This window comes from Gadus chalcogrammus, chromosome 6, assembly GCF_026213295.1.
Source record: "Gadus chalcogrammus isolate NIFS_2021 chromosome 6, NIFS_Gcha_1.0, whole genome shotgun sequence".
Lineage (NCBI taxonomy): Eukaryota > Metazoa > Chordata > Actinopteri > Gadiformes > Gadidae > Gadus > Gadus chalcogrammus.
Genome location: NC_079417.1, coordinates 5338017 through 5356127, shown reverse-complemented (window position 1 = coordinate 5356127; position 18111 = coordinate 5338017). Strand labels below are relative to the sequence as shown.

Sequence of the window (18111 nt, the reverse complement as noted above, 5' to 3'; positions counted from 1 at the left end):
TCATTGTTAATCTCTGTCTCTCTACCTGCTCTCTCATTGTTAATCTCTGTCTCTCTACCTGCTCTCTCATTGTTAATCTCTGTCTCTCTACCTGCTCTCTCATTGTTAAACTCTGTCTCTCTACCTGCTCTCTCATTGTTAATCTCTGTCTCTCTACCTTCTCCAACTGCAGAAACTTCCGGAAGCACCTGAGGATGGTCGGAAGCCGTCGTGTGAAAGTCCAAAGTGGGTTTGTGTGTGTGTGTGTGTGTGTGTGTGTGTGTGTGTGTGTGTGTGTGTGTGTGTGTGTGTGTGTGTGTGTGTGTGTGTGTGTGTGTGTGTGTGTGTGTGTGTGTGTGTGTGTGTGTGTGTGTGTGCGTGTGTTTCTGCTTGTTAACTAGCATTGGCTGTGAGTTATTAGTTTCATCACTTTTATCTTTTACTACTTCAGGTTCAAATTGTGCAATTGTTTGTAGGATGTGGAACGCACGTGTAGGTAAAAATGAGGTCAACGGCCATCAAGCGTGTGTTTCATTACTCAAGAACGTGCTACACGTCAACATATCATGACGAAGCGCGGGCTGCTGGAAACGTGCACGGATGGTTTGAGCGTGCTAACCTCTGCACGTTTCACCCCCGCCCCCGACAGCCTTTGCAGAACGCCGCGCTAAGAGCTTCAGCCGATCCTGGAGCGACCCCACCCCTGTCAAGCCAGACTCCCTGCACGACTCCAGGGACAGTGAGTGTGTGTGCGGCTGTGCGCGCTTACACACACACACACGTACACGTACACATACACGTACACGTACACGTACACATACACATACACAGACACATACTGTACACCTAGACGTAGACATACACACACAGACACAGACGCAGACACAGACACTTACAAATAGACATTTCTGCACACATATACACATGCATACACAAATATAGTCGTATACAGATCCACACACATGTGTTGGGGTTTAACACATGAGTGCGCTCCCGCCCACTCATGACCCTCTCTCACCCTCCTCTCTCTGTGAGAGCCCAGGTGCACTGCTTTAGATTTGTGTGTGTGTGTGTGTGTGTGTGTGTGTGTGTGTGTGTGTGTGTGTGTGTGTGTGTGTGTGTGTGTGTGTGTGTGTGTGTGTGTGTGTGTGTGTGTGTGTGTGTGTGTGTGTGTGTGTCTCTCTCTCTCTCTCTCTCTCTCTCTCTCTCTCTCTCTCTCTCTCTCTCTCTCTCTCTCTCTCTCTCTCTCTCTCTCTCTGATCTTGTTCCCTTTCATCTCCTGTGTGATGTTTGTGTGCACGTCTGTAAGTGTCTTTGTTCGTGCATGATGGACACATTTATAAGGGTGTTTGTGCACCTTTAAAAACCTGTGTGTGTGTGTGTGTGCGTGTCTGTGACCAGGTGGGGACCTGCGTGAGTCTACAGGGACCCTTGATGAAGGGCTGAGTGAGGATGCTGATTGGGAGGAGGAGAGGGAGGCCGAGAAAGTAGCCTGCGAAGGAGATGACTTTATCCCGCCGAAGATCATGGTGAGCCCCGCTAGGGACCGAAAAACACACACAAACACACACAAACACAAACACATACATACACATTCAGTTCCGACTTTATTAGAAATGTTCAGTTATTGTTCCTTTATGGGGACATTTTATATCCTGCTATTCCAATCTCTGTTGTTTTCATGCTGATTGTTTTCATCGATGGTCGTAATTGGATCCCTACGGTCTAGTCTGGGTTCCTGCTTTTCCTGCAACTTAAGATCCAGCAGCCCAACAATGTTATGGCAGAACTTCTGATCCAGTGGTCCTGATACTACTGAACTTGCTATATCAAATGATATAGCATTCCCGTTTGATATATGAACCTAAAGTCTGATTTGTGGGACTAGGTGAATCCTGAAGTGATGCGTGACACGAAAGTAGAGAAGTCTGTCGGTGACCAGGTCTCCAACTGTTTCCTCTCCAGCTGGTCTCCTCCAAGGTGCCCAAGGCAGAGTACGTCCCCAACATCATTCGTCGGGAGGATCCTTCCGTCATCCCCATCCTCTACGTGAGTGGCCGACATCCTTTTTGCTCCGCCCACACCAAAAGTTTTGGCAGAATTCAAGTGATTCAAAAGATTTGGCATAATAACTCTATTTGTTATGGATCTGACATCTTTCACACTGAAAATCGTAATTACGTAAAAACTAATAATTACAACGGCAATACTACCATAGATATTAGGTGTAGGTAGGTAATAATAGCAACTTTTCATGAAACCTCCACAAAGAAAGTAATTAATGCAAAATATAAGGACATAATGAGTTCAAAAGGGACCTCACTAATGGCTGATCATGTGATTATTTTAATTATCCTTCATGTTTCATAGATGAATAAATTAATCCTTCACAAAAAGATTACATAATCTACAATCAATTAAGATATATGAGTGTAATAAATTGAAACGCAAGTGTAATGTTCAAAATAGTCCAGTAGAATAACTTTTATTAAGAATCTTCTTTTATCTGTTTGTTTTAGGATCACGAACACGCCACGTTTGATGACATCATCGGTAAGAAGAACATTCTGGGCTCTCTTTGTTCACCGTAATGTTCTTCTCTTATTCCACCACCTCAGCTTTGAAATGGAAATTAATTTAGAGTGTAAATGTCGAGGAGACCCCCGGGTGAGGGTGATTATTCTAGAGAGAGATGACTCATATTGTTTACAAGCATTTCTGTGTGAAAAAGAGTTACACACCGAATGTAAGTGAGAGTTGAAGCTACCATCGTTGGTGGGGATGTGTGTGCGTGTGTGTTTTTAATTCAACCCTGTCTCGTCAAAATTACGTTCCCAGAGAACTATTCGGCATTCTCAATTACGTTTGTCATAAAACGTATTTTGTCCGCGATTACGTTTTATTGAACGTATTGCGAATACGTTCGTCCTCAGCCTATTTTTTGCCATTCATTAACCTCTAGGATTATGTTTGGTTGAAACGTATCCCAGATAGGTTAAATGTCAACGTATAGCACATTATTGTCATTAAGGCATATCTTCCTTTCAGGGAACGTTTCATTTAACGTATTTTGTCTGAAAAATGTATCTTGGCCATGAATACGTTTTATTGAACATATCGCAAATACGTTCGTTGTCAGCCTATTGTTTTGCCATTTATTAACCTCTAGGATTAGTATCCCAGATAGGTTAAATGTCAACGTATAGCACATTATTGTCATTAAGGCATATCTCCCTTTCAGGGAACGTTTCATTTAACGTATTTTGTCTGAAAAACGTATCTTGGCTGTGGATACGTGTTATTGAACGTATCGCAAATACGTTCGTTGTCAACCTATTTTTTGCCATTCATTTACCTCTAGGATTATGTTTGGTTGAAACGTATTCCAAATATGTTAAATGTCAACGTATAGCACATTATTGTCATTAAGGCATATTTCCCTTTCGGGAAACGTTTCATTTAACGTTATTTTGTCCCTGATTACGTCTTATTGAACATATTGCAAATAGGTTCGTTCTCAACATTTTTGTTGTTATTTATTTAAGCTACCTCTTGGATTACAGGCTACATTTAATTGAAACGTATCCTTAATAGGCTACGTTAAATTTCGATAACACATTATTGTCAGCATGTAGGCATAGGTCTACCTCTCGGGGAAGCGTACGTTTGATTGTAATGTTAATAGTCCAACGTTATATCAACATGTCACAAGAGGAGAAATTAGCTGCTGACGGGGTAACTGTAGGAGCGGGGGTTGCTTTGTTGATTTCTTTATCTAGGGCTATAGCTGTGGTCAAAGCGGGAAGTGTGCGTTGTCTGGGCGGCTGCCTGAACTGAGCTGCAGGAAATTATGTTCACACGTTTCTTCATTCATTCATGAAGGCTATACCGGTGAACGGTGACGTCAGACTCACGCCCACCTACAAACCAATCAATGTCCAGTATCAGCCTGTCCTCTCGGAAAATACGACCACGTAGGTGGTTTGTTCCGCCACAGATTACGACCCATTGGAATTTATCCAAAACGAGCGAACGAGGCCCTCTACATGTGCGGGGAACCCTTTCTCATCAAAATTACGTTCCCAGAGAACTATTCGGCATTCTCAATTACATTTGTCTAAAAAACGTTTTTTGTCCGTGATTACGTTTTATTGAACATATTGTAATGACCTCGCCGGTGACATAACGATGTCGAGTCATTAGTAATTGAAGGAACTTTTAATGGACCAAAACCAGGTCACTGAAACCCGTAACCAACGGCAGAAATCCCACCCAAAACAAACCCCGGTTACCCCGGCAACCCCCAACACGGTCTCACTCACGTGCAGGCCCCCACCCTCGTGTTCTTCCAAGGCCCTCCCCCAGCTGACCTAATGATTCGCCCTCACACTGATTGACAAGAAGAACATTACAATACATGCACACAGAACAACTGGCATAACGGACAACGAAATACAATGCAACACATAACACACAAACAATTTAATTGTCCCAGGGTCGCTACAATATCGTAAATACGAATTCGTTCTCAGCCTATTTTTGCAATTTATTTACCGTGTTACTATGGCAGAATAAAGAATAAATTCATGCATTATCATTCAACTTGAACATGTGTTTTTACAGTATAGAGTGGTGGAGAGGGATGACGTATGTTGGCAAACCCGGAAGTGAGCGTCGCCCTCGGTTCCCTTGACAAAAAGCCAACGGGTTTTCCATTGGATTTTGGATTATTGCAGAAAAATCCTCAACTTCTCAAAAACGGAAAATAAATAAATCAATAAAAATAACCGTGCTCCAAAGAACGAAGTGTAAACCAATGCATTCTGAATGGGAGTGTTTCTCCGATTTTTCCATGCTACACAACGAAATGTAAACCCATGCAAATAAAGACTTCATGGTCATAATAATAATTTAAATATCATTAATCTACTACTGAGTGTGTAGGGAGGTATTCTATTTTTTTCAACGGGGCTGAATCCAGTCACTTGACCGTCATGGTTGCTATGGTGGTTGCTATCGACCGCCCCCTCTAATAACTCTAAAAACCACGCGGCAAAGGAGCTGCCGTCAATTGGGTTGTTTTTGTCGTAAACTAGGGTCCGATGGTTGAAAAATAGACAGTTATTCCAAGGTATCCTTAAAAGGCAGCTTGGATGTGTTTATTTTCTGCAGTTTAGACTTCTTCTATAACTTTTTTTTGAAAGCAAAACACCAAGCTCATTGATTTAACGAGGGAGGGTTATTTGAAACAATTTATTCAATAAATATTTGTGAGAGGTCATTCCTTCTCCTGATTTTACTTCCTATTTATGTCTAGGGTAAACCCCTACTGTCCACAAGCATCCCCCCCCTCCCCATATGGATTTGGAGAATTGTTGCCACGTCCCAGTGGTGGAGGTATATATATGAAAGGGGGCATTCAATTATAGCCTACTACAATGATCAATTAGGAGGCCGAAGCCCTAAAGGAAGTGATGCAATAGGTGACTGAGTCGACAACATTTAAGTAAGCTGTATAGCGTCTCTTATATATCAAAGGGGGTCTCAAAGGACGCATACGCTTCAACCTGTGGCTCCAGCACTACAGGAAATGACTCAGCAAGTGCTCCATCTCGTTGCAACTCACCCAGCGGCTCGCTTGCAAGATTTTGGCCTGAAGTTCTTCCCAGACCTACACCCTAGCCATCCAACATGCATATCTGAGAATCAGGCCTCTCTTTAATAATGACAAAAAGTTATGAGAGAAACACACATTAACTTTTTGTTATCTCATAAGCGGCGTGGTGCCGGCTCCTTTTGACCTTTTGACCCCCGACTTCAAAAACGTGGCCACAGGCCAGCTGTGTCTACACACCTTTAGCCACGAATGTACACCTCCATCCCACAAAAAATGGGGACTAGAAACTAACCTCTGTCTTATGTACATTTACTGTACTGTTGGAGGTCACGCCCCTTTGCCGACCTTTTCGAGATAGCTAGGGATGCTAAAATGTTTACACACATTTCCCGGGGGCCCGTGAACGACATATCCGAGATTTGGAGTTCTAGCCCTTAGAGAAAAAAAGTTTTCCCAAATGGAGTGTCATTTGGACAAAGCCCCTCAGAAGTGTAGCCTGCAAGACCTAATGGTTCAGAATGTGGTGGAAAAACAGTTTTTGAGATAGGAAGGTCCTACCGCCCTGAAATTGTAATACCTTATTCTAGGGCCTGACTGGGACCTCCACACCGAAACTTGGCCCGGTCGGACCCCGAGGGCAGGAAGGGGGGGCCTGCCCTCGGGGTCTGACCGGGCCAAGTTTCGGGCAGGAAGGGCCCCCCCTTCCTGCCCTCGGGGTCCGACCGGGCCAAGTTTCGGTGCGGAAGTCCCAGTTAGGCCCTAGAATAAGGTATTAAATTTCAGGGCGGTAGGACCTTCCTATCTCAAAAACTGTTTTTCCACCACATTCTGAACCATTAGGTCTTGCAGGCTACACTTCTGAGGGGCTTTATCCAAATGACACTCCATTTGGGAAAACTTTTTTTCTCTAAGGGCTAGAACTCCAAATCTCGGATATGTCGTTCACGGGGCCCCGGGATATGTGTGTAAACATTTTAGCATCCCTAGCTATCTCGAAAAGGCTGGAAAAGGGGCGTGACCTCCAACAGTACAGTCAATGTACATAAGACAGAGATTAGTTTCTAGGCCCCATTTTTTGCGGGATGGAGGTGTACATTTGTGGCTTAATGTGTGTAGACAGCGCTGGCCTGTGGCCACCTCTTTGAAGTCTGGGGTCAAAAGGTCAAAAGGAGCCGGCACCACGCCGCTTATGAGATAACAAAAAGTGAATCTGTATTTCTCTCATTACATTTTGTCATTATTGAAGAGAGGCCTGATTCTCAGATATGCATATTGGACTGTTAGGGTATAGGTCTGGGAAGAACTTCAGGCCAAAATCTTGCAAGCGAGCCGCTGGGTGCAGGTGCAACGAGATGGAGCACTTGCTGAGCCTGGACTTTCATAATCTTCGCTCTGTGAATGTAAAGGATGTTTGGTCGGATGTTACGACGAAGAATCATAATGTGAATGGGAATATTCTATAAATCTCTTGATATCATCTTTCGTCTCAACACTTCTGCTGCAGCCACTTAAAGTCTCCCTCCGAGAACCTTAAAATATGAATCAATCCATTAGAAGTATGAAAATATCTTCCCGGGGGTGCAACAGAGCAAACAAGGTGTCCTTTGACATCTACGTTTCGAGACGATTGCAACAGTGCCACACATGATCATATTTGAATATGTTTCGGGGTAGTAATTAGCTGTCGATTTTGGAGGCCTTTATCAATAATGACCAGCTATAGATTTGCTTCCCGATGGAGATTTTTGACAAATTACATGTTAATTAGCATCTACACGTTAAGCTGAGTCCAATGAGATCAAGCTCGGCCTCTTGCTACACCGAGATCATGTCCTAGACCTAGGTGTACCATGTAAAATACATGTTACCATTAGCTAGAGTGTCGTTCTTGGTGTCATTGGACTCAGCTCAATGTGTAGATGCTAAATAACATGTCATTTGTGACTAATCTTTATCGGGAAGCAAATCAATAGCTGCTCAGTATTGATTAAGGCCTCCAATTTCGACAGCTAATTACTACCATTAAACATGTTCGAATATGCTCATGTGTGGCACCGTTGCAATCGCCTGGAAGCGTAGATGTTGAAGGACACCTTGTTCGTCCTCTTACGCCACCGTGAAGATATTTACATGCTTCTGATTGTGTGTGTGTGTGTGTGTGTGTGTGTGTCTGTGTCTGTGTGTCTGTGCGTGCGTGTGTGTGCTTGTGTGTGCTTGTGTGTGTGTGTGTGGGGGCGAATCATTAGGTCAGCTGGGGGAGGGCCTTGGAAGAACACGAGGGTGGGGGCCTGCACGTGAGTGAGACCGTGTTGGGGGTTGCCGGGGTAACCGGGGTTTGTTTTGGGTGGGATTTCTGCCGTTGGTTACGGGTTTCAGTGACCTGGTTTTGGTCCATTAAAAGTTCCTTCAATTACTAATGACTCGACATCGTTATGTCACCGGCGAGGTCATTACAATATGTTCAATAAAACGTAATCACGGACAAAAAACGTTTTTTAGACAAATGTAATTGAGAATGCCGAATAGTTCTCTGGGAACGTAATTTTGATGAGAAAGGGTTCCCCGCACATGTAGAGGGCCTCGTTCGCTCGTTTTGGATAAATTCCAATGGGTCGTAATCTGTGGCGGAACAAACCACCTACGTGGTCGTATTTTCCGAGAGGACAGGCTGATACTGGACATTGATTGGTTTGTAGGTGGGCGTGAGTCTGACGTCACCGTTCACCGGTATAGCCTTCATGAATGAATGAAAAACGTGTGAACATAATTTCCTGCAGCTCAGTTCAGGCAGCCGCCCAGACAACGCACACTTCCCGCTTTGACCACAGCTATAGCCCTAGATAAAGAAATCAACAAAGCAACCCCTGCTCCTACAGTTACCCCGTCAGCAGCTAATTTCTCCTCTTGTGACATGTTGATATAACGTTGGACTATTAACATTACAATCAAACGTACGCTTCCCCGAGAGGTAGACCTATGCCTACATGCTGACAATAATGTGTTATCGAAATTTAACGTAGCCTATTAAGGATACGTTTCAATTAAATGTAGCCTGTAATCCAAGAGGTAGTTTAAATAAATAACAACAAAAATGTTGAGAACGAACCTATTTGCAATATGTTCAATAAGACGTAATCAGGGACAAAATAACGTTAAATGAAACGTTTCCCGAAAGGGAAATATGCCTTAATGACAATAATGTGCTATACGTTGACATTTAACATATTTGGAATACGTTTCAACCAAACATAATCCTAGAGGTAAATGAATGGCAAAAAATAGGTTGACAACGAACGTATTTGCGATATGTTCAATAACACGTATCCACAGCCAAGATACGTTTTTCAGACAAAATACGTTAAATGAAACGTTCCCTGAAAGGGAGATATGCCTTAATGACAATAATGTGCTATACGTTGACATTTAACCTATCTGGGATACTAATCCTAGAGGTTAATAAATGGCAAAACAATAGGCTGACAACGAACGTATTTGCGATATGTTCAATAAAACGTATTCACGGCCAAGATACATTTTTCAGACAAAATACGTTAAATGAAACGTTCCCTGAAAGGAAGATATGCCTTAATGACAATAATGTGCTATACGTTGACATCTAACCTATCTGGGATACGTTTCAACCAAACATAATCCTAGAGGTTAATGAATGGCAAAAAATAGGCTGAGGACGAACGTATTTGCAATACGTTCAATAAAACGTAATCGCGGACAAAATACGTTTTATGACAAACGTAATTGAGAATGCCGAATAGTTCTATGGGAACGTAATTTTGACGAGACAGGGTTGTTTTAATTAAGGTGTAGAAGAGTCGATCGATTGACCCATTGTCTCTCTCTCTCTCTCTCTCTCTCTCTCTCTCTCTCTCTCTCTCTCTCTCTCTCTCTCTCTCTCTCTCTCTCTCTCTCTCTCTCTCTCTCTCTCTCTCTCTCTCTCTCTCTCTCTCTCTCTCTCTCTCTCTCTCTCTTTCTTTCTTTCTTTCTTTCTTTCTTTCTTTCCCAGAGGAGATAGAGAAGAAACTGACAGCATACAGGAAGGGCTGCAAAATCTGGAACATGCTCATTTTCTGCCAGGTGAGTGAGTAGGTCCTCACATTTTATTGAGGTTTCTTTATGGTAATGTACATAACAATGGGGTCACAGGCTTAAAAAGGTTGGGAGGTATTGATTTGAACTAATGATTTGATCAAGTCAAGTGAATTGCATTAGTTAAGCCCCTAATCACAGTGGCAGTCTGAATTGGCTCACAGATCACATGTTACGATCTCCGCTCAACATGAGCCCTCGAAATAGCCACGAAAAACTCCCCAAATCCAGAGGGGGGAAAACCCTAAGAAGATGTTGTATACAGATATGAGTTATACCACGACTGACTCTGTGTCTCTGTGGCCCATCAGGGGGGACCTGGACACCTCTACCTGCTCAAGAACAAGGTGGCCACCTTCGCCAAGGTGGAGAAGGAGGACGACATGATCCAGTAAGAGTCACAGACACATTCCAAACCCCCAAGAAACTACAAATATGGACAAGACTGTTTCTCACAGTCATGTACTGTCGTATCTCGGCTGAGGGTAACAGCCGAAATACGACAGTACTTTTAAAAAAAAGGGGAAATCTGGGATCACAACAGAAGCCACAGGACATAAGTAGTGCAATTCAAGAGATTAAGCATGACACTTAAAGGACTATATATATGTACAGAAAATATGTCTAACCTATCTATCTAAGGGTAGTTAAATTGAGTTAGGATGACGTAGTTCTAAAGCCAGTTTATAAAGCTGCAGATGCACTTGTACGTTTGTTCCTGCAATATGTTGCAAGAACACTAATCTTTCACAGATGAATGCCCTTGCATTTGCAGTTCTAATAATGTTACGAACAAGGTGACAGTAACTTTTATATGAGCTGCTGTAACGCCTTATCTTGACCTCCAGGATGAATCAATCATTATCTAGCTATCTAACTCCTCCATCTCACGACGCACACTTTTACTTTGACAAATCACATGGACGATTTTTCACTTTCCCTCTTATAAACATCCGTGCCAACAGCGTAGGAATGAATCAAATATTACTCATACGAATGGTCTCTTCCCTTCCCATGACTCATGTCTGTGTGTGTGTGTGTGTGTGTGTGTGTGTGTGTGTGTGTGTGTGTGTGTGTGTGTGTGTGTGTGTGTGTGTGTGTGTGTGTGTGTGTGTGTGTGTGTGTGTGTGTGTGTGTGTGTGTGTGTGTGTGTGTGTGTGCTGTGCTGTGCTGATCTGTGTGTACTGTGTGTGTGTGTGTCTGTGTGTGTGTGTGCAGGTTCTGGTTGAAGCTGAGTCGTCTGATGAGTAAGCTGAATCCCGACCCCAACCAGATCCACATCATGGGCTGCTATGTCCTGGGAAGCGCCAACGGAGAGAAGGTACTCATCCGCTCTGTCCCTAGAGCCGCTTTCCTGGCGGAGCGAAACACCCACTAACACCCACTTACGTCTGGCCTTGGCCTTTCGAGGGAAAGGTTAACGATTGGCGTTCATCCCAAATGACTCTGAGGGAATCACGGGTATGGACGGCCGTGCCGGTCGGCTCCGGCTCCGATTGGCAGAGATGGAGTCATGACTAAGGGATGAACACGCTCATTTGCACCGCCTATTTCCCAGAGCGCCGCTTTGACTCCGTCTGTACCTTCTGCGGCTCTGTGTCATCTTAGCCGCCAATGACGTCCGTCTGCGTCCGAGCGGGGCTCAAATTGTTCAGATTTAGTCTGCAGCAAATTTGGGAGAGAGACTGAACGGGGCAGATATAAAAAAGTTTTCGCCGGCCTCCATGACGCCATAGGTAGGGAGTCAATCATGTATGATTTCTGTGGAATATGGCTATATCTCTCTTGCGCTCTCTTTCTTTCTCACTCTTATTTGCTCTCTCTCTTTTTTTCAATCTCTCGTACGTTTCACTCTCTCTCATGCTCGGTCACACTCTCTTAGTCTCACTCTTTCACACTCTCCCTCTCATTGTAAATCTGTGTAATTTTCTCTCTTATATGGAAAGATATATCTCTATAGCTCCGATATTAAGGTTCAGTCTCTTTCCATGCGTGTCTGTAAGACGGCTCTGGCAACACCTAATAACCCTTGACCAGTTTCCCTCACTTTTGGAACACAGTAATTGGTGCGGCAGAAGATCAGAAAAACCTAAACCACTTATAAATCATAAATCATAAAACCAAAGTAAATCCTGAAAAAGAGGTGTTAATGTTTGCTCAGGTGTACAGAAGAAATGACGTGTGTGTGTGTGTGTGCGTGCGTGCACACTCCCTTGTGCTCAAACACACACCTGCGCCCTAAAATCCCATCAATCCACCAAGTACCCCTGTGTCCCCAAAAATAAGCCCATCCACGCTCCACTCAGACACACTGAGCATCCAGTGTTGTCGTCAGTCTCTGTTGCTTGGCAACCAGTACAAGCCCCTGTTTTCCAACCAAGTCAAACCTTCACACTGGGGGTCATTGTGTTGCATAATACCAGGAAACACATAGTAGTCCACATTGTCTAGTGGTTAGGATGTTCGGGTTAGGGTAAGGCGTTTGCTGAAAGGCATCATTTCATTTAGCAACCCAAAACACAGTGAAGGGTAAATTACCGCTATCATGCCCCTTCACGCTCTCTGTTACACACATACACACAGACACAATAAGGACATTTTTTCCGGCATGGGCTCAGGAGGTAGACCTTGTTTCTATTTCAATCCCCGGCTCCTCCAGCTAAGTGTCAAGGTGTCCCTGACTGAAACGCAAATACACACAAACACACACAAATACTCTGTACTGTTCCAAAGCAAGCAGGCAGAAGTTCTAAGTCGTAAGCGCGTCAGATCTCTCTCTCTCTCGCCCACTGGCTCGCCCGGGGGAATCCAGCATTGTGTGTGACCTCATCCTCTCCAAGACGACGGTGGGACATAACGCACAGAGGCGCGAGAACAAAGCGCTCACCGGCTGTATTACGCACATCAGCATAATCACATCAGTGTGTGTGTGTGTGTGTGTGTGTGTGTGTGTGTGTGTGTGTGTGTGTGTGTGTGTGTGTGTGTTGCACTGAACAGACAAACACGCACACACAGATAAATCCCCAGCTTCCTCCTTCTTTCCCCAAACGCATTTGTGCCAAACACCCAAACACACACACACACACACACACACACACACACACACACACACACACACACACACACACACACACACACACACACACACACACACACACACACACACAAAGACACACAAACAGGCACCTCTATGCACTTTTTGGTGTGCTCAGTATTGCAGGCTTACACAATGATTAGCATTTCTGCCTCCCCCCCATACTGGGCAGGGTCCACTGGGTTTCCAGCATTGTGTGAGCAAGTCTGTATTCTCAGGTATGTGTGTGTGTTTGTGTGTGTGTGTGTGTGTGTGTGTGTGTGTGTGTGTGTGTGTGTGTGTGTGTGTGTGTGTGTGTGTGTGTGTGTGTGTGTGTGTGTGTGTGTGTGTGTGTGTGTGTGTGAGTCATCTCTCTATTAATAAGCAGCTCCGCCACAGGACTCCCTGCCCATCCGATAAACTGGACTCGCTTTCATCAGGCGTCATGTGGACCGGCGCCTCCTAAGAATATCTAATGCCAACACCACATAATAATTAATACTATTAATAACCACTGATAACACCTCATAAGTATTACACCAAATAACAATTAATACTATTAATAACCACTGATAACACCTCATAAGTATTACACCACATAACAATTAATACTGTTAATAACCACTGATAACACCTCATAAGTATTACACAACATAACAATTAATACTATTAATAACCACTGATAACACCTCATAAGTATTACACCACATAACTATTAATACTGTTAATAACCACTGATAACACCTCATAAGTATTACACAACATAACAATTAATACTATTAATAACCACTGATAACACCTCATAAGTATTACACCACATAACTATTAATACTGTTAATAACCACTGATAACACCTCATAAGTATTACACAACATAACAATTAATACTGTTAATCACCACTGATAACACCTCATATTTATAGCAACCCATAACTATTAATATATGAATAACAACTCATTACGTCTCCTATTTATAACACACCATAACAATTAATACTATTATTAACCACTGAATAATGAATAATGAAAATAAAATGTAGCATTTTTTTTACAGTTATGTCTGGTTAAGGAACCAAATGTGGCTAATGGCATCACACACCATTAGCCGTGTGATGCCCTGGGTTTGACATGACATTTCCCGCCTGACTCTGCACTACATTTATTTCCTTTACATTCCAGATGAACAGCCCAGGGTTGAAAAGCAATTTGCAGGAGCAACTGGTTTTCAAATGTATCTCTGCAATCTTTTTGGCCCCTTAAGTAATTATTTTACTTTCCCTTTGTGTTATAAATGGATAAAACAAACATTCATGATTCTAAATTGACAATGAATTGTTCGAGTGTGCACATTCCCAGGACAATTGCTACGTATCAACAGAGAACCCCTTACCCTTGTGAAACGCACTGTTTGACCAACTTGGGAAATCTCTGCCATAACCGATTTCAAACATTGTAGTTTGTCCAATAATTTGCGCAGACGCCTCTGCAGTATTCTGTGCATGGGGCCTCTTGCTCTGTGAAGCACTTCGAGACGATGCAACGTTTTTTCTTCCATATTGTTTTGCTTACTTCACCAAACACCGAGCAGCGTGTGAATCGTTGGGGTCGATGAAAGCTAGCCTTGGTGACAGGCAGTAGCGTTTCAGTTGGCGGTTCTCCAGGTGTCTGTCTGGCTGTAGTGTTCTCACCTCGCTGGCGAATCTCAAAGGACATTCTGCTCATCTCAGCCCAAGAAACAAACAAAGAAACCAACCAAAAACCTCAGCCGTTTTTTAGCTTTGAAATCACTCACATCCAGTCACAACAACATAACAAGGGATGTTTGGTCATCATAGGGTGGGGGGGATTAGAGCGGAAGGGTGAAGCGATGGATCAGAGAGAGAGAGAGAGAGAGAGAGAGAGAGAGAGAGAGAGAGAGAGAGAGAGAGAGAGAGAGAGAGAGAGAGAGAGAGAGAGAGAGAGAGAGAGAGAGAGAGAGAGAGAGAGAGAGAGAGAGAGAGAGAGAGAGAGAGAGAGAGAGAGACGTTGCGTGTAATGAGATGTGACAGGGCTTTGAGCTAGAAGAGATTTCGAATGAACCAACATAACATGGAGGTCAACTTGTACATATTTCGAACCACACACACATACAGAGTAGCAGAGTTTTACCATGACACGAGTCCTGGCTTTCAGCAGACGTTATGCAGGTGTGTCTACATTCGGTTCGTTTTTTTTTATTGTTTAGGAAGGCCACTCCTCACTGCACAACATCCATGGTAAATCACTCCACTACGAAGATCCACTGGTCTCTACTAGGAGATCCCTTCCATGCCCTCCCACGCCTGTCACCCCCTTTCGAGTCACACGTCAATCACGCCTAAACTCTGTATCACCACATGACAGATCTTGGACAAATCTTCGCCCCGGTGGTTCGACGGGTAGAGCGGGTACCATTATGGCCCGGTCATTACCGCAGACACCGGGGTTTGATTCCTGCCAGTGGTCCTTTGCTTTGCTGTATGTCCTCCCCCCTATCGCCTATACCTTCCTGTCTATCTCACTCTACAATAAAAAGGCTAAGAACTTAAAAAAAAGTGTAAATATGTTCTTACAGTTCAGAAAGATCACATGGTGTGGCTGTGAACACACCACCTAGGTTGCTGCCGCACGTTATCTAGACGTTTTTATGGGGCTCATACGACGACCTGGGGGTTGATGATGTAAAGGCCATTTGAAAGTTGGCAAGATGTTAAAAGCCGTGCAGGTGGTGAATGCTAACATTGCTGTTTGTTTTCTCTTGCAGCTGATTGAGAACCTGAAGGCACTAATGAGGCCCTACTCTGTGGAGTTTAAATCTCCTCTAGAGTTGTCGGCTCAGGGTAAGAGGAATTCACGCACGCATGTACACACACACACACATAAATGCATGCAAACACATAATCTAAATTTGCAGTGACGAATAAGACAACACCTAAAGTGGCAATCGCAAAGATTTCCGGTTTACTCTCTTTGGCGGCACCTTTGGCAATAAGCAGTAATTGTACCCATAGATCCCAGCCACGACAACCAGTTTGCAACACTCATATTACTACAATAGGCTCAATCTCCATGTGACCTCATTTGGCTATAGATGGTGACTTGGCTGACCTTTATTTACATGAAAACCTAAGGGATTACCACTTTAAGTGATTGCAGAACAACTGAACAAACAAAGTCAAGAAAGTGCAAATAAAACAGTGCACATAAACACACAAAAGGGCATGCACACACACACGCACACACACACGCACACACTTGCACACACACACACACACACACACGCACACACACGCACACACACACACACACACACACACACACACACACACACACACAAACAGACTCATACAATGGTTGTATTGATTTTTCCCCTTGTTTTTAGAGCCTAAGCAAGAAAAACATACACACTCTCGCTTGCACAATCGCACGTACACGAGTCCTACACTGTTCTATATGCATTTATTTTCTCCCTGGCTGTCCCAGTGTAGTGTTCTTGCAGTATTATTAATCATTAATGTGTTCCAGTGTGTGTGTGTGTGTGTGTGTGTGTGTGTGCGTGTGTGTGTGCGTGCGTGTGCGTGTGCGTGTGTGGCTGTGTGTGTAGGATAAAGGCGTGTGAAACACATGTAAACTATATGAGCTCTGAATACACCTCATCAGTCATGCTGTCAGTTGCGTATTGATGACACACAAATTATTTTCCAATTAAAATCTCATTACCTATGCTTTATGCATACTCCCACTAAGTTGATCCATAACAAACCAATAACACACCCTCTCTCTTATTCACACCCTCTCTCTCTCTCTCTCTCTTTGACTCCCTTTCCCTCTCTCTCTCTCTCTCTCTCTCTCTCTCTCTCTCTCTCTCTCTCTCTCTCTCTCTCATATTGTCGTCACTAGCTGCCGTGCTGTGTGCTTCTAAAAGCATTTCATTATTGGTTTGCAGTCTCTAATCAACATTAAACCCAGTAGTAAAACATTTGTGTAGTAAAGCAAAATGAAATCCATCTCTAAAAAAAGGCATCAGATCAGCTGTCGCTACTAAACACACTTTTGAATGCTAATTTGTCGACCCCCCCTTCCTGTCTCTCCCTGTCTTCGGCCCCCTCTGGCCCTATCTTTTCCCCCTCCCTCCCTCCCTCCCTCCCTCCCCCTCCCTCTCCCTCTCCCTCTCCCTCTCTCTCTCTCCAGGTAAGGAGATGATAGAGATGTACTTCGACTTCCGTCTCTTCAGGCTGTGGAAGAGCCGACAGCACTCCAAGATGCTCGACTATGACGACCTGCTGTGACCTCCGACTAGCCCCTCCCAACGCCCCCCCCGCCGGGGGGCCCTGGTTGTACTTCCTGGCTGACCTCATCGCAGGCTGAGCTCCTCATTGGTTGGTTGAGAGATGGCCCCTCCCCCCTCCCTCCTCACGGAGGCTTGGTTGCCCCAGTAGGTGGCGCTGTAGCCGCTGGCGCCGCCGCAGTCGCTTTAGCCGTAGCGCGGCGCCGACTCCTTTCTCGTTTTTAAATGAAGATTTAGATCGAGTTCACGCACATGAGCAGCCTCTCCGGCCCATGCCTTCTCCTGTTTTGTTTTCTTTATTAACCGCTCTCTCTTTCGGCGCTCTCGTTCTCGCGGGGGACAGAGAAACGGACACTGGAAGGTGGCGGACACCACAACTTCAAAATGAGAGCTACCATCAGAGAGAGAGAGGGAAAGGGAGAGAGAGCGTGGAGACACTGGTGTAGGAATCTGTAGCCTAAATGTGTCGTGGGGCACGAGATAGACATAGGGGTCTGTGTTTAGAGCTACGTAGGAGAGCGGATAGGAGAGAAGCCATCGCTAGAGATGGCGACAGTGTACCGTAGTTTACCTTTACCTCTACCGGCGTCCTAGGTAGGAGGCGTCAACAAGTGTTTTTTATGTGTGTGTGTGTGTGTGTTTAAAGATAACAAAACTTTTGAGCGCAAATCTTGCCGAAAAGTCCAGCATCTCTATACGTATAATATCACATAATTATCTCATTGATTGAAGTAGTATTTATGATATATATTAGAAATATATAGCTCTCTCTATCTCTATATATCTATATAGATATATATCACGGTAGATCAGGATTTCCTTTTATAAGCTGGTTGCTGTCGTTCTGGTGTTTCATACAAATCCTTATCTCAGGTCCATCATTGGGAATTGTTATCCATCGCGATGACCTGTTGACCTCCGCGGCTGGGGGACGGTTCTCCGCCCGCCCCCGCTAGACACGGTTGGTGTGAGATCAGGGATGACATCATGTCGCCATTGAACGCCGTTTTTTTGGCGGCAAGAGGACACTTTG

General features: G+C 44.2%; 1 protein-coding gene across 1 annotated transcript in view; it reads left to right on the top strand.

Annotated features, from left to right (window-relative positions):
• The window catches only part of nsmfb (NMDA receptor synaptonuclear signaling and neuronal migration factor b), a 40059-nt gene extending 22929 nt beyond the window's left edge, over positions 1-17130 (top strand). The window contains exons 7-16 of the mRNA XM_056592028.1: positions 173-225; positions 629-718; positions 1381-1508; positions 1945-2028; positions 2499-2532; positions 9618-9688; positions 10012-10091; positions 10919-11021; positions 15555-15630; positions 16982-17130. Coding sequence (XP_056448003.1) covers positions 173-225; positions 629-718; positions 1381-1508; positions 1945-2028; positions 2499-2532; positions 9618-9688; positions 10012-10091; positions 10919-11021; positions 15555-15630; positions 16982-17079 — 817 coding nt within the window. The 3' untranslated portion in view covers positions 17080-17130. The remainder of the gene's footprint in view (positions 1-172; positions 226-628; positions 719-1380; positions 1509-1944; positions 2029-2498; positions 2533-9617; positions 9689-10011; positions 10092-10918; positions 11022-15554; positions 15631-16981) is intronic.
• Positions 17131-18111: the final 981 nt, after the last annotated feature.